This window comes from Eucalyptus grandis, chromosome 9 (genome assembly GCF_016545825.1).
Source record: "Eucalyptus grandis isolate ANBG69807.140 chromosome 9, ASM1654582v1, whole genome shotgun sequence".
NCBI lineage: Eukaryota > Viridiplantae > Streptophyta > Magnoliopsida > Myrtales > Myrtaceae > Eucalyptus > Eucalyptus grandis.
Genome location: NC_052620.1, coordinates 18,536,469 through 18,553,423, shown reverse-complemented (window position 1 = coordinate 18,553,423; position 16,955 = coordinate 18,536,469). Strand labels below are relative to the sequence as shown.

Sequence of the window (16,955 nt, the reverse complement as noted above, 5' to 3'; positions counted from 1 at the left end):
TTTACCGAGGAGTGTACTGTTGCTGTAAGGGGGGAGAAAAACGTTGTTTTAGGAGTATAGCGTCTTACACTTCTTAAAGGGAGAGAGAGACTAAAAACAACGTACGTACTCTAAAGGGTAGCTCCCTTTTTTTTTTTCATTTTTCTTTTTCTTTTTCCCTCAAAAGCGTCTCCTCCAAGAGACGCATCTCTTCAATGTAAAACGTCCCTCCAAAAGGACACAACCCCTCGTATCAAAACAACGTAGCCTTTCACATCGCAACCGTTCCTCCATGGGCCCTTATCTTGCAGGCCGTTTAGGCCCAACATGGGTGAACGGGCCCACTTAAGACCATCATCACATATAAAAAAAGCCATCATCTCCTACTCGCACATGGTGGACCGAACATGATCATCTTTACCTCTCTGCAACATTCATACCGGTGAATAATCCGTGCGACCAGCATACTTTGAGAGCCCGTTGCCATACATCTGTTAGGAATATATAGTAGCTCATAATGAGCATCACACTTTGAGTAGATTTAGTATGCAGTACCCTAGATTGATCGATCACATTTATATCTCTCTCTTGATCTCTTTTTAAACAATAATATATTGTATTCACAATTATTATTATCCCAGAAACAATCATAATTGGTCGACTAATGAATACAAAACTAGAATGTGATTCTTTAAATTCGATCTTCCTCTTTACTTGAAACTCTCAATTTTAGTTCAATTGTTTTTCTAGAAATGTCCCATTAGATCGAATCAATTCATGATCATTGGCAACATTCTAAGATAGCAAACATTGAATAGAAATTTTGAGGATAAGTAAGAGTCATGAGGGCACTAAATTGAGGAACTCTTTTCCTCAAGAGTCTCACACGGCATAAAAACTGAAATCAAACTTTTGCCACTCTTATTGGTCGTCTCATGCATACGTCGTATGAAATACGTATTACGGTATTAACTCATTTCCCATGGAGCGTATGTCTACATCTTTAATATCGTACATATGATAGTTCAGACATACCCAATGTCTAACTTGAGTTCACATATCTACTCATACACAGAATTCATCAGAACTCACATCTGGCATCATAGACAGATAAAGTAAAATATGTGAGTTATTTTACTTTCGAACATAGTCAATATCATGTCCTCATATTAACACTCAATTAAGATGACATATATATTTTAAGCTTGAACTCTCGATTATCACTTAGATAATAAGCTTAAAAACCATCTCATCTCTATTTATCACACAATAAATAGAGACGATTACCCGTGTGAGTGGGTTAATCTTTTATCTGTCTGACGTACTTTCTCAACTTAATATAATGCATTGAGCATTAAGATGCATAAACGTCAAACAAAGATTCATAAGCATTAATAATGAAAAAACACAAATTCATTAAATGTGAACACTTCAGGGAAATTACAATATTCAGTATATCAGCCTCTACGCAGTTCTAGAGATTTACATGACCACAAAACACATCTCTAGGTATTGGCTTTGTCATAGAATCTACTACCATTCTACGTGTAGATATGTATTGTAAGTTCACATCTTTTCGTGCAACCATATCATTGACAAAATTATACTTGGTATCTATATGTTTAGTCTTGCCATGATATTTTGGATTTTTGGTGTACGCTATAGCTGCTTGGTTATCATAGTTAACCAATAACGGATTTACAGCATACCCAATAAAACCTAAATAATCCAAAAATCTCTTAAGCCAAACACCTTCTTGTACTGCTGCTGATAATGCCACGAACTCAGCTTTCATTATGGACAAGGCTATACACGTTTGCTTCTTATTGCTCCAAGATATGGCGCAATTATTTAGTAAGAAAGCAAAACCAGAGGTAGATTTTCTTTCATCTAAATCTCATCCCCAATCAGCATCTGAATAGCCTTCAAGTTGCAGATCATTTCCTTGGTAATTTAGCTTGTAATCAGCAGTTCCCTTGAGATACCTCAATATTCTTTTAACGGCTTTCAATGTGCTTGACTTGGATTGGATTGGTATCTACTCACCATTCTAACTGCAAAACATATGTCAGGTCTTGTATATATCATAGCGTACATTAAGCATCTCACAGCACTAGCATAAGGAACATATTTCATTTGTTCATTTTCTTATGGAGTCCTTGGACACAATCTATGACTCAATCTTTCATCTTTTGCAATAGTTTACAATCTTGCATATGAAATCGTTCAAGAACCTTATTTATGCATGTTTCTTGCAAAAGTGATAATGATCTATTCGAACAATCTCTTGAAATCTTAACTCCAAGAATGTATGCAACCTCACCCATATCTTTCATTTCAAAATTGGAAGATAACCAACTCTTCACAGTATTAACAAATTTCATATTGCTTCCGGCAATTAGTATATCATTAACATATAATTATATGATCACAAATTAATTTTTGGATCTTTTGATATATACACAATGATCCTCATCTATCATTGTAAAATCATATGCCATTATGGTATTATGAAAACGTATAACCATTGTCTTGACGATTGCTTAAGGTCATATATTGATCTCAAAAGTCAACATACATTTTCTTCTTGGCCTTCCATAATGAAACCGGCAAGTTGTTCTATATATATTTCTTTGTGGCACCCCGAAACACCTAAGGTCGCCATAGGTACCTATCGCTATACCTAATGAACACTAGTTACATCTCTTAGTAGAAGCATCGTAGTTCATAAGCATTTTTTTTTTTTGAAAACGGTCCCAGCACAACTTATTAGCGGAAGCATAATTGAATCTCACCATCTCTCTCTCCAATAACCATAATGCAATGCACACCAACTACGCACCATATGAAAAGATAAAGCCGAGCCACTTTTATTTACATATTTTCATGATGGATTTTCGGGTCGGTACAGCCAAAAGGAAAAGCCAAGATTTTTAACTACACTTGGCCACAACCCAAAAGATATCTCGACCCATATATTCAATCACGTGTCATCTTCCATCTACCAGCATCGGCTACCCTAAAAAAGAAACATCAGCTCTCTGCTCCTCACGCGGCCATCACACCCATCCTAGCGCGTTGGGCGGTGGTGGCGGCAACATCCCCCTAAACACTCCATCTCGGCAGACGTGGACCGAAAAAAACTCCTGAATGACTAGGCCCCTAGCCAGGCCCACATCGTACATGACCAGCACTCGAACTCGCACAAACGTCAGACCAAGGATGGTAACGCAGTCAATCTCCGAACACTCTACCTCCACGTCAGATGGGAGGCCATAGAAGGTACCCCGCGTGACCGGAGGGAGCGGCATCTTCCTAATCTGAAATGTTGGTCCCCGAAGGGGTGAGTACAACCACTCGGCAGGTAAAGGATCCAATAAACTACTCAATGCATCACACAATACAATCATAACAATCATCGCATAGTACATATCATTCATGCATCCAAGCATAACTTACCTTGAAGCCATGCATATGTCATCATACCATATGTACATACATCCTCATATACTTATCACCATCATGTCATACATATACCATGCCTCATGTACGCATACCATTGTGCCATAGGTGCACATACAACCATGCACTCATCATCATCATGTCATACATGTACCATCATGCTATAGGTGCACACACAACCATGCACTCATCATCATCATATCATACAGCCATGCATATGCAATCATACCATATGTGCATGATTCAATTTCCACTTTTTATCTTTCAATTTGATCACCACATCTTTCTTTCTCGGGATCAGTAATTGCATCCCACATTCTATCACTCGCACCCCAACCTGGCATCGCGAGAAACTTCCGGCACACACCACCGGGCATCCGACACCCCCACATTCCGGGCATCTCGCATCCCAATTGGCATCACGAGGCATTCCCCGGGCACAAACCTCCGAGGCTTCCGGCACCCAAACATTCCGGGAATCTCAAAACTCCCGAGGACATCCGGGCATGTATCTCAATGCAACCAGGCATCCGGCACCCCCCATCCCGGGCATCCTGACACTCCTAGGGCATTATTGGCCCACCTCCAACAGTTTCCTCATTCATCATAATTCATATTCACCAATTTATGTCTCACAATCAACATGGCACATGATGTAATGGCAACAAAGTCAAATTCAGCATTTGATTCTATATGCAATGCCAAATGTCATCACATGCTCAGCAAGATTCAATCACCTCAATCAATATAATTAATAGGGCTCATCCAAAGCAGAATAATCATAAATTTCAGCATTTGGAATTCGCACAATCCAGCTTGCACAGTTTTAGAAAATATTTCCATTAAATACCCAAATGGCCTTTAAAAATTATGAAATTCGAACATATGATAGTCAAGACATAATGGCAGATATTTCATAAAGGACACTGCACCAAAAGACCCTCATACAATTTGAAATAGATAACGCGTCACAGCATTTCTATTCTATCAATACAGCTTGCACAGTTTTTGAAACATTTTTGGTTAAATAGGAAAATGAACTTAAAAAATTATGAAATTTTAATATGTTTCAGGGAAGACATAAAGAAAGATACTTCATCAAGAACACTTTGCCGAAATAATTTTATGCAAAATGATATGGCCCACGCACTGAAACTGACCAAGTCTGAACGCGTCAGATTACACAGTTTTTGAAATATTTCTGATTAAATACTCTAATGACCTTCAAAAATTATGAAATTTGAATATGTGGTATTCAAGACCCTAAAGTAGATTTTTCATGAAGGAATAAAATTCATATTCATCCTAGATAATTAAATATATGCGGTTAAAACTTCTGTTCCTAGTATCGAAAGTTCCAGATTCAACACCCTCCGAAAAACCACGATTTCACCTAGCTATTCTTATTGGTTTTCTCTAAATTTTTGATATTTTAATCCTCAAGATGTCCTTTACAACTTTCGTTAAGAGATCAAGGTGAGATTTTCACAAGAAGTTTACTTTACAGACCACGAAACCACTGATCCAGATCTAGTCTCTCCGAAAAATGAATATTTCACCTACTTATACTTGTTTTTTTTGTCTAAAATTTGAGTATGTTATATTTCAATATGTACTTAACAACTTTCATTTAGAAGTCACGGTCAAAATCTAACTCAAACAACACATGCAAGCCAATAGAACATTCAAGGTCAAACTGTTTTCTCAAGAACAGTTTTCTAGTATCAAACATCCCTCTTAGAACTTTGACTTTTATCACCCTAAACATCCGAAATCTATCACCATTCAAGCACACATGCTAGACACAACATGCAAGAGCAGATTAAGAATCCCAACTTGCCTCCAAACCGAGCAAACACGAGCACACGGCGACTGGACACGGCGACGACGAGTAACGGACGAGCGGCTTCCTTCTTCTTCGCACTCTCACTCTCCCTTTCTCTCTCGATTTCTCTCTTTCTCTCGGTAACTCTCTCTCTCTCTCTCTCTCTCTCTCTCTCTCTCTCTCCCTTCGGACGAAGCCCTCTCTCTCCCTCTCTTTCTCGCTTAAGCTGGCCTCGTCATCCCCTAATTTCTTCCCCTCAATCATTAGCTATGATTAGGCATGCATGAAGGACACTTGGCACACTTCAAAGGACAAGTGGGGGAGGGCATGCAAAACTGGTCTCTTCCCCTCCTCTCTTCGTGCGATCGACAACCCTTTATGGGCTCTATGGGCCGGCCAGCTTGGCTCATCTTAGGCCCATCCCTCTTGGGCCTAAGACCCAAGTTTAATTAACCTAAGATTAACCCTTTTAAAAACTAATTAAATCCCTATTTAATTAAAGCACTAAATTGCAAATTAAGATAACTATATACTTGAAATTATAAATCTATAAGTTCCCATTTATCATACATACAGCCAAAGATAAAACTTCCTTTCCAAAATTCATCCATTAAAGACTTGGCCATACATCTCATCACAAATCATGGATTAGAAGGCTACAAAGTACAATATCGGTATTTCCATCGCCTATCCATGGTTCATGGCATATTCAGGGATTTTTATGAAATTCTAGGATGCCACATTCTTTCTCTAATTCTCCATTGAAGAAAGCAGTCTTTACATCCATTTGATGTAACTTAATATTCATATTAGCCACTATTGCCAGAATAATGCGAATCGAGGTAAATCTCACTGCAGGAGAAAATGTTTATTCATAATCAATTCCTTCCTGTTGCACCCAGTCCATTTCGGCCATGTATAACAGCGTGTCCGGCGGCGGTCCATGACTCATTTTTCTCGAATCGACGAGAGCTTCGACCCTACGCTATCAAAAACGAATTTCGACTTACAGAAAATCACAAAACAGGGTGAACAGTATGCGGGTGTGGGGATTTTTCCGTCCCCGATCGGCCAACAGCGATGTTTCATGAAAATTCAATCAAAAACAAATCATAAACATGAAAAGGGATCGGAAAACATGAACAATGGCTCTGATACCAATGTTGGGAATAATGGATTCCCTAAATCGATCTGATACTAAATCGAACCCCTAAAACAAATGCGGAAGACGAGCCCAAGAATAACATGTATCACCGATCAAAGATCCACCACGGAATCGAGTGTACCTTATTGTTCACAAATTAAACACCAATGCCGAAGTTCGAGGAAGAATCCTGATCCCATTCTATCGAGGAGTGTACTGTTGCTATAAGGGGGGGGAGAAAAACGTTGTTTTGGGAGCGTAGCGTCTTACACTTCTTGGAGGGAGAGAGAGACTAAAAACAACGTACGTACTCTAAATGGTATGTTCCCTTTTTTTTTCTTTTTCTTTTTCTTTTTCCCTCAAAAGCATCTCCTCCAAGAGACGCATCTCTTCAATGTAAAACGTCCCTCCAAAAGGACACTACCCCTCTTATCAAAATAACGTAGTCTTTCACATCGCAACTGTTCCTCTATGGGCCCTTATCTTGCAGGCTGGGCTTTTAGGCCCAACATGGGCGGACGGGCCCACTTAGGCCCATCATCACATATAAAAAACCCATCAGTGGACCTCAAATCACATTGGAGCCTTCTGTCTAGCACCTCTTTTCTGATCGGCTCGAAGACTGGCTCTGGTGCTGGTAATTTTGTTTGGCGGTTCTGCAGCTGTTCCGGGTGGTCTGCCACTTTTCTAGCTATCCTGACTTGTCCTTTGACATCCTTTGGTGAGTTCTCAACATTCCGGTGATTGGAGTTTAGCCTAACAGCCATCAAAACCCCTCCATTCTAGTGATCTCCTTCCGGCGGTCCTAGGTGTTCGTCCGTCACCAATCCTAGCTCTAGCTACCACTTGGTGCTCATCGGATCATTCCTGACCCATTCCGATGGTCCTTATCTCCCCTACATGGATCCCTCTCGACATGTCCTAAGTCCTGACGAAGTTCGATCCTAGCTCGTTAGAGCTCATTTCGCGAAATACACAAGGCATAATATATTCTCAAACTTAAGCTCCATGAAGCGAGATTGCCTTACGCAATCGGGGCTGGCACTCGAACCTAGGGTGATTGGTCATGCCTAAATCTAAATTTTAGATGCCATAAAAGTTGCTGTGAGAGGTTGTGGTGATTGATGACAATTCGGTGGCTTGATTGATCTTGATTGCTGGTTCTGTGAAAATCGTATACTTATTAAACCGACCTGATAAACGTCTTCATTTAAGCTAGATAATGTCCTTTTTAGGCTTCGATGTCTGCATGAGATTCTCGCATGACTTCAGGACCTTTTCAAATATATATTCCATGCATGAGTTTGACGTCATTTGCTATGTCAAAACCTATTCAAAATTAGTGAAAAAGTCTGCAATATGCTATTTGCGGCATATGTTTTTGAGGCTGACTGACCTGCTTGGTTTGTCATTTTTGTATTTTTTTTTTTGTACTATGTTTTTGGACTGAGTGTCTTCATGAAGTTTGATCTTGACATTTAATTTTAAATAATATAAAAACTTCATAGGATTTGCAAACCGTTTAGCTATAATTCAACTCTGTTTTAGATTTGTCCTGTTTGCTAGATATCTTCGTTTGAGCTGAAAAACGACATTAATTGAACTTGTCACCTTCTAGAAGTTTGTAGGAGACATCTTAAGCGTTCTTGTCATGTCTGGTTTGCATGATTTTAAGATCATTTGCTGTGCTTACCATTTTTCCCAATTCGAGTTACAATCTGGAACTTGCATTGAATCGAAATGCTTGCTGTGCTTTTATGGGTCTGACTATTTGCCAATTTTGTGTGATTTTTTGGGTGCTATTTTGGAGTTGAGTCCCGATAAAATTTGTCCATGATATTCATGTTTATAACATATAAAATTTTGAAAATTTTTGGATACCAATTGATAGGGTCGATTGGCTATAGAACATTCTCACTCATATTGCTCTGTTCTATTCCTGACTGACCTATTTGTGTTCTTAGATTTTTAGAAATTCGTGTGTTAGGAAATGAGATGCTTCCCACATAAAAGTTACTCTCACACGTTGGTTTACTTTCCATAAAATCCTAGGTCGAGATGACCATCGATCCTGCTTCTGTTAAATAGAGTTGGTTACCTTGTTTCTAAGATTGTTGATTTGGCTGATTGACATACATGTGTGATTTTTAGAAAATCAAGCATGCTGAATTAGACTTAGATGTCCTCTTGAGAATTGTTTGTCACAAACTGAACTTAATTGTCATTAATGTTCAGAAAATAAAAACATGTTTTAGTATTTTTACCAACCCTCTCAAAGTAATAGTGCATTATGGAATATTGATTTCCTGAACTAACTTTTGTTTAAATTGAGATCTTTATAAGTTCATGTGATGCCCATATTGCAAAAATTTCTTCAACAAAGTTGTTTGGCATTTCTCATATATTTTTTTGATGTCAGTTTTATTGAATTGAATGATCATTTGATGGTTCAAGGAGTTCGATAAATGTGTTGACATTATCTGCACCCGGGTTCTAGATATATTTCCCAATAACATCAAACTCATTCAAATTCTATAAAACTGTCATATCTTTCAAAAAAAAAAAAATTAAAGCCATTTTGTTAAGATTTGACGTTTGTTAGATGGTTCATGAAGTCCAATTTGTGTACCGACATTATCCGCACTCAAACTTTGGATTTATTTCCAGAAAACATCTAACATGTTCAAATTCTTATAAAATTGATATACATGTTTTCTAAACAATTGAAATTTGCAAATTTCCTTTCATTAGGACTTGTTTGTAAATATGTGAAGTTGAGGTTCCCTTTGCAATTTCATCTAACTTAAGCCCTTGCTTGCAAATTGAATATGAATCATTTTTTGGCATCACATGAATCGGATTTTGTCTGCCTTTGCTCGTCATGGTTATGCATTGTGTGATTATATTTCATTGGTGTGCATGATTGAATAATTGATCCATTATTACTAAATTGGTTGGTTGATTGATTGAGAACTAAGGCTTTATGGCCTAAGTGCATGCCGCCTTATATACTTTGCATGTGATTTTTAGATGAATGGCCTAGGTGCGATGCATGATCATGTGGATTACTTTGAGATGTCACTTAGAACTCGACTTAGGGATTTTATAGCATTGGTCAATTCTTGTGAACGCAAGCAATGGCTAATGACTATGAGTCACTTAAAATGAATGGGGGTAGGTCTCTGAATGAGGGCATTGCATGAATTTCAAAGGCCAACCCTAATGCCATGCTTGACAAGTGGAGTGCATTTGTTTGATGCTTTGTATTGCTTGCGTTTGTTTGATCTATGCATTTGTCATTGCTTGTGTGGCGCATGTCTTGTAATTCTATTGGCCTAGGATTAGAATAAGGTTTTTTTTTTTTTAATGATTAGAATAAGTTTGAAAGGCATCCTTTGGAGGTGGCGGTCCCAAAGATTTGAAGATGGCGAATGATCGATGTCCAATTTGACCTTTTCAAATTGTGATATTCATTTCTGAACAAATGTCTTGGGCTCCTTTTGTGTTGTATAAAGGTCCAACGAGTTGTGGGTTTTTCTTTTATTGTCCTTTTTAGACTTGTTTCCTTATATCATCTTTAAAATTGTCTTGGGTGTTTACTTTCCGTAATGTCTCTTCAATTAATTGATTGTCTCCTTTATTATTCTGGTTAGATTAGAATAGAAAGGAATGAACGAACCAAGCATGGTAACACCTTAGTTTTGGATGCACGAAAATGTAAAAAGAAATGTAAGGACCTGTTAAGTAATAAAGCACACCTATTTGGTATCGAAAGGGCATTAATAGAAATGTTAACGTAACACAAATCCTCAAGCCTTTGATCTTTGATTGCGTAGAAATCGAAGGACTACTTCTAATCCTTGATTGGGTATTCTTGTCGACCCCCAAAAAAAGATGCTAGTGGTGACTCCTAAAATCCAATTTTTAGGTTGTTTAATACAACTTTAAATAAATTCCGTTGTCATGCAAGATGTGAGCTTATGAGAGTTTAAGACCATAAGCAAACTCATGTGGTTGGTCCCAAAAAATGAGATGATGACATCTCTTGGAGTAGTATATGGTGAGGGAGTTCTCACAGTCAAGTACCTCTAAATTCTATCTTTATACCGCATCCCTAAAACTAGGGGCGTCAAGGTCGGGTTGTGACAACCACAAATGACATAATCTTGTAAATATTATTGGCATCCATGAGGTCCTTTTGACGGCCTAGGTACGTTACGCACTACATGTGTAGATTTTTCTCTTTGATTAATAGCATGCATAAGTACTACAAAATACATAATAATATTCCATAAAAGAAAGTCACACTAGTTTAATACATATGCATATGCTTTTTCTTCATACAAACATCAGTAGTTATTATCACAACAAAATATATAGTCCTGGGAAAATGGTCGGTTAACTAATATCACTACTCTCATACTATTCCACAAGCGGGCTGTCATCTAACTTGAGGTTGATGGTCTTAGGCATCACCACATCGCACCCACCAACATGTTCAAAGGGGCCATCCTACACATTGAGAAATGAGGGGTGAGCTAAAACCGGTATAAAATTTTTGGGTCTAAGGTAGGAGATCATCTTAATGCATAATTTGACACCAATCAAATAATGTGAGTATAAGGCATTTACAAAATAACCATGCATGAGTAAGTTCTCTTTCTTTTTCAATCATGATATGCCAATAAAAACTAGTAACTATCATGTAAGTTCATTCACTCATAAGCAAGCAGAAAACATGTTATTTCATGATGCATTAGTATCACCTCGTGGCTCATCACTATACACAGGGAATGTATATTCATTACTCGTTACGAAGCCTACTAATATATAATGATAGGTTCATACCCATCATAAAGCTCACCAACACACACATTGGCGATACTTGTCACTAGCTAGAACTATCTCGATTTACAAGGCATCTCGACTAAAGAGGCTACAATGTTTAATAATATTTTATTATTTTTTCTTTTTTTCTTTTCTCCTTTCTTCCTTCTTTGCTTTTTTCCTTCGGCGAGGGTCATGGCCCTCGCCTAGGCAAGGCCGAGGAAGGAACACATTGCTGGTAACTAACGAGAGCTTCACAACCCTCACCCAATGGCTAGTGCCTCTTGTGGGAGGCTTGCCAACCACTATGGGGAAAAGAAGTAAAGAAGGAAAAAAAAAAAAAATGAAAAAAAAAAAAGGAAAAAGAAAAAGAAAAAAATTGATAAATGTATTTAAAAATAATAAAATATTATTAAAAAAATTTCACGTTAGTGCCGGTTGGCTAAATTGATCAGGTAAACTGAATTAATACAATTGCAAAAGGTTTATGATTAAATTGGCCAAAAATAATAATAATGACTAAATTGACACAATAATAATAAGTTTAAGACTTTTTTGTTAATTATCCTCGTTTGTTTGTCTACATTAATGTTGTAGTCCATTGCTAGCAGATCGTTGGTCATCATGACAACAATCCAAATTCCACTATCAAATCGTTGACCATCATGACGACAACCCAAAACTCCGACTAAGACCCATCCCTCCATGAGATGTCGTAAACGAAGCTCGTTGACCATGGAGGGTCACCCACCATCGGGGATCACACACCTAAACCGATTTGGGTTTGCTCCATGATAGAGAGACGACTAGGTGCAATGGAGGAAGGAGAGAAATAGGGCTGGTAATAGTGGGCACAGATTTGTTGGTTACGTCAAGGATATGGAAAGGCCGAAATCGACTTCAAGGTTATGGTGGCGGCATCTTGGCAAGGCTTGCGGAGGCATGCTATGGTTGGAGTTAGGTACGGCCGAAGTGAGAGAGAAAGGGAGAGCGGGGAAAATGAGACATACAAAAATTTGGTTTTGAATTTGATGTATTTACTTGGGTTGTTAAGAGTCACTTGGCATAAGACTTACCCAAAACGAAAATTGTTGAGGTGGTTTACTCGAGATCCCTTGGCAATACAAAAGGATTAGTGCTAGGTAGAAATTACACCAAAGCAGGATGAGATAAAGAGGGCATGAAGAGGAATGGTCAATTCCAGTAGACTCAATTGCCAAGGGGAAATTGTAGAATTTCTACTGTGGCGCTTATCGTGGAGTGCTATTCAATGATTATTTGGCGAAGTTCCAAAGTCTGAAGATGTTGAAGTCGATCGAAGAGCTGCATTCCTAGTTCCAAAAGTTTCCAGATCCAACCGCCAAAAGTTTCCAAATAAATAGATGAATGGACTGTTTATAATAAGAGGGTTGAGCAGGATGATGCCATGTGGCAATCCATGTGTTGTAAATAGCAGTGGATAAATTGAAACCGTCACAAGGGCACAAACCAATGACGAATTGCCATATGTGAGGAGGATTGGAATTGACCCCAGATGTACTAAAAAGTTTAAAGAAAGGGCCAAGTCATCTCTAACGAGCTTCTGATCCCTTTAAATCAAACCTCAAAAATCTCTTTAAAATATCTTAGCGGGGCGAAAATAACTTAGTATCCTAGCACCAATCCTAAGTTATTCCTCCATAGAGCAATATTCAATGAAGCAAGCTTGCTGTAAGTCCCTTTAGAAAAGACATTTGCTAGCAAATTTACTTATTTTGCATAAAGATGACGTGATTAATTTACGCATCTACAAAATGCACAAATCAAGTGATGGGAGGAGGAAAATTTTCCCCTAACCTGAATGGGAGTAAAACGCAGCCAAGACATCAAAGCTCATTTCCGAAAGAAAACGGAAAAGCCGAAGCACGATCAGATAAAAAGAAAAATTGTCGACCTGGCCATAAAAAATCACAATGCTAATGCCACCAACCTAAGCCCGGGTGATAAAGAAGGATGAAGTGGCGCTTTTTCCACCTTGAAAGCAGAGACAGCACAAATCATATTGCAAACGGGTTGAAATTTGAATCGAAAGCCATTCAGCAGGAAAGCATTTTTGGTGAACGATGGAGAACAGCAGAGAAGTAGTTTCCAAGAATTATAAAGGAAGCTCATGCTCTGAAATATCAATGAATCTGAAACCTCGAGTCTAATCAAATCTATTGAAATCCTTCAAAGGAAATAACAATTGGGCTTGTGCAATCTCTAATAATAGCACATAGCTGTAGAAGCCATCTAGCATCATTCCCAAAAACAATTACGGAGCAGGACATCAATGGCGCAATCTGTGGAACAAGTGTTTATTCAAGGTCTGCAACTAAGGGGTGTGCAATATCTATCACATTTGGATATATCACGGTCAAATGTTGCCCTCTCTTGTACAACCAACATCTGTCATTATATCAGATGCTTCAACAAGATGGAATTTAAAACGATTGCTACATGCACTCTTCTTTATCAGATAAATAGAATTCATATCTGAAAACTACTCAGAAACACGTTAAATAAACATACTGCACAATGAAACTCATCTGGCTTCATCAATCTTCATCTGGGAGAAAACTCCACTCATGGACATCTGTGAACTATCCGCCCATTCTTTGCCCACGCCCTCTTCCTCGACCAAGTCTGTGCTAAATGATGGGAGCTTCCTCACGTTTGAAAGAGTCAATATTGACGAACCGTCGGTCGTGCTGTCATCGTAAATCTCTCTTTTCACCGCAGTTTGCTGAAGCTGCAAGGCGTATTCCAAGTCCCAGAGTACATCGCCCATGCTAGGTCTCTCTTCGTCCTCTTCTTGCAAGCATTTCTCAGCAACCTCCCCATATTTTCTCAGCGAGTTCGAATTGATCTGACCAGCAATAAGAGGGTCGACTATTTGCTCAATGATTCCGTTCTGGATGCATGCGATGCCCCATTCAGCCAAGTTTGCCTGCTCTCTGGGAAGCGAAGGGTCTATAGCAGGCCTTGCGCATAGCACCTCGAGAAGAACCACTCCAAACGAGTACACATCTGATTTTTCTGTCAGCTGCTGGGTCTTGAAGTACTCTGGATCGAGGTACCCAAAAGTGCCCTTGACCCCTGTACTCACATGGGTTTGGCTTTGATCCAGTGGGCCTGACTTGGACAGACCAAAGTCAGCAACCTTCGCAACATAATTCTCATCAAGCAAAATATTGGTGGGCTTGATGTCCCGGTGAATAATTCCTCCAGCTGCGCCTTTGTGGAGGTAATTCAAGCCCCGGGCCGCTCCAATGCAGATCTGGAGCCTTTGCTTCCAAGGTAAGCATGGGAAATCGGAATTGTACAGGTGATCTTTTAAGCTCCCCTTCTCCATAAACTCGTAAACAAGTATCATCTCGGACCGTTCAGCACAATACCCAATTAAGGATACGAGGTGGCGATGGCGGATTTTGGACAAAACGGTGATCTCTGTTTGGAACTCAGAGAACCCTTGTCCCGACCCTGGCTCGCTCCGTTTCACAGCAACTTTGGTGCCGTCCCTGAGAGTTCCTCTATAGACATTGCCGAATCCACCCTTGCCAATCAAAAGTTTGCCATCGAAGTTGTTGGTGGCGAAATGGATTTCAGCAAGGGGTACTTTCAGTCCTAGATGAAGATTAGGAACAGCAGAGCCGTGAGTACTTTGCTCAGTCAGTTCACTGTGCGAACTGCCTCCTCCGATTGCAGGCAATGGCGACCAAGCCCAAGTTTCAGTTCTCTTCGGCTTTCTATACTTGCATATGAAGATTGCAGCAGAAACACATATGAGCACGATGCTTCCAGAAACTAGCCCAATTATGAGGCCAACGTGCTTATTCTGGTTATCAACCTCTGAATGCGCAAAATCCGAATCCCACGACCCAATTATCTCCATTATCTCCAGGCCATTGAGATAGGCCCGCTGCTCTGTTGTGGCCGAGGAATTACGGAGGCCTATGCTGATGTTCACTAGCCCTGAGCTGCCCGGCTGAACCACAAAATCATAATGAAAAGGAACTGCTAACGGACGATAAGTTACACCGTATGAGTCGATGTACCCAGTGAAATTCCCATTAATATAAAGATTGAAGTACACCGTGTTGGGAGACTGGCTAATGAAGTCACAGAAATGAACCCGGACCAAGTGCGAGGCGTTTGCACTCACCTTGAAATTCCAGGTGGTGTCGGGGTATAATCCCCAAGCAGATGCGTTCATCTCCTTAGCAGTCCGGTAAACGCGTTCCGATGCTAAGTATTTGTCTAGATCATCCCGGTAATTAAGAACACTCCCCTCATAGCCACGGCTTTGTGCAGCGTTTGGCTTATGAATGTAATTACTATCAGGAACCCAACTTCTCCACAAAAAATCATCACCCGGAGCTACTTCACCGCCTCCGACATTAATAAGGTAAACCGTGCGCAAAACCTGGGAGGAAAATCTGCTATAGTTGCTGCTATTAATCGCCAAAGTGCCCACACTCGGAGCAGAACCAGGAATGAATCTATCAGGCACAAGGAACACTTCAAGGGCATTGATAAATGCAAAAGATGACCCTCGAGGACGAAAATAGAGTACGAACTTAGTAGTATTTATGCTAAGCAAGAACTCCTCCACCACAAGAGAGTCGTTACTACTGGGCACTTGGAAATTGCTGAGAAGCGTGAGCCCATCTACAGAGACATCGAACACGGCCTCGGAGAGATTGATTGTGGAAGCGAAAGGGAAAAAGTGGAGTCGCACGATGTGAGTACCTCTATCGATTCCCTCGAGAACGTATTGCGACAAAGGGTTTCTGAAGATTCTTGCCGTGTCGTTGATAGTTGAGACGCTCGAGAATTGGCTGCTGGATTGGGCGGAGGTACCCTGTTTTGTGAAGGAGATGGAATCAGAACCCGTGTCACCAACAAAGACCCTCTTGGAATAGTTCTGGCTTTCCCTTGATCCACAATTGATGAAGTAACTGGTCTGAGTTGTGTAGGCTGAGGAAAGAGTGAGAAGAAGAAGTGGGTATTGAAGAGAGACGAAGAAGAGAATGAAGCCAGGGGCGTGGACTCCATGGATGATGTGAAGCTTTGCCATCGAACCAGAGGAAGAGCATGAAACTCTGCTTCGGGAGAGAGAGAGAGATTCGGCCGTGAATTGTGATCAAGTAGTTTCAGATGTGTTGACTTGAGATTGACTATCAGGCAATGGAAGTTGGGCAGGAAGATAATTCTCAGCTGGAGATGAGTGATTCATGTGGGGAGTGGATGAATTTGCTTCTCCAAAAAGGTGTTTGACTCTCAAACGGGCACTGTTCTAGTCATGATGCAGAGGACAATTTGGCCCTTCTTATCCCACTCAACTTTCAGCGAGTGGCCCCAGCAGACGAGACAGAGTGGAGGACATTGAAATTTGGGAGACCGGACAAGAGACGAATGTCCTTTCGCTCTTGGCAGAGAATAGCAGACGAAGGAGACGGTCCCACAGAAGTCGAGGTTTATTATGAAAAATAATAGCTCGTGTACCGAAAATATACGATGACGTTAATGGGTGGTCTTCTACTTCTATCTGAAATTTAAAATATCTCTCTATTATTTATTTATTTATTTATTTATTTAAAAGCATTTCTCGACGTGTAGAAAGTGTCAGCAGTTGTCCCATGATCGGTCCAATGACGAATTTCACTGTCGTGGGGTTAAGGTCATTTAATATTTTTT

At 39.8% G+C, this 16,955-nt stretch overlaps 1 protein-coding gene across 1 annotated transcript in view; it reads right to left on the bottom strand.

Annotated features, from left to right (window-relative positions):
* Positions 1-16,576, bottom strand: part of LOC104418495 (probable receptor-like protein kinase At2g23200) — a 29,439-nt gene extending 12,863 nt beyond the window's left edge. Inside the window, exon 1 of the mRNA XM_039301714.1 lies at positions 15,250-16,576. Within this exon, the coding sequence (XP_039157648.1) occupies positions 15,250-16,335 (1,086 nt within the window). The 5' untranslated portion in view covers positions 16,336-16,576. The remainder of the gene's footprint in view (positions 1-15,249) is intronic.
* Positions 16,577-16,955: the final 379 nt, after the last annotated feature.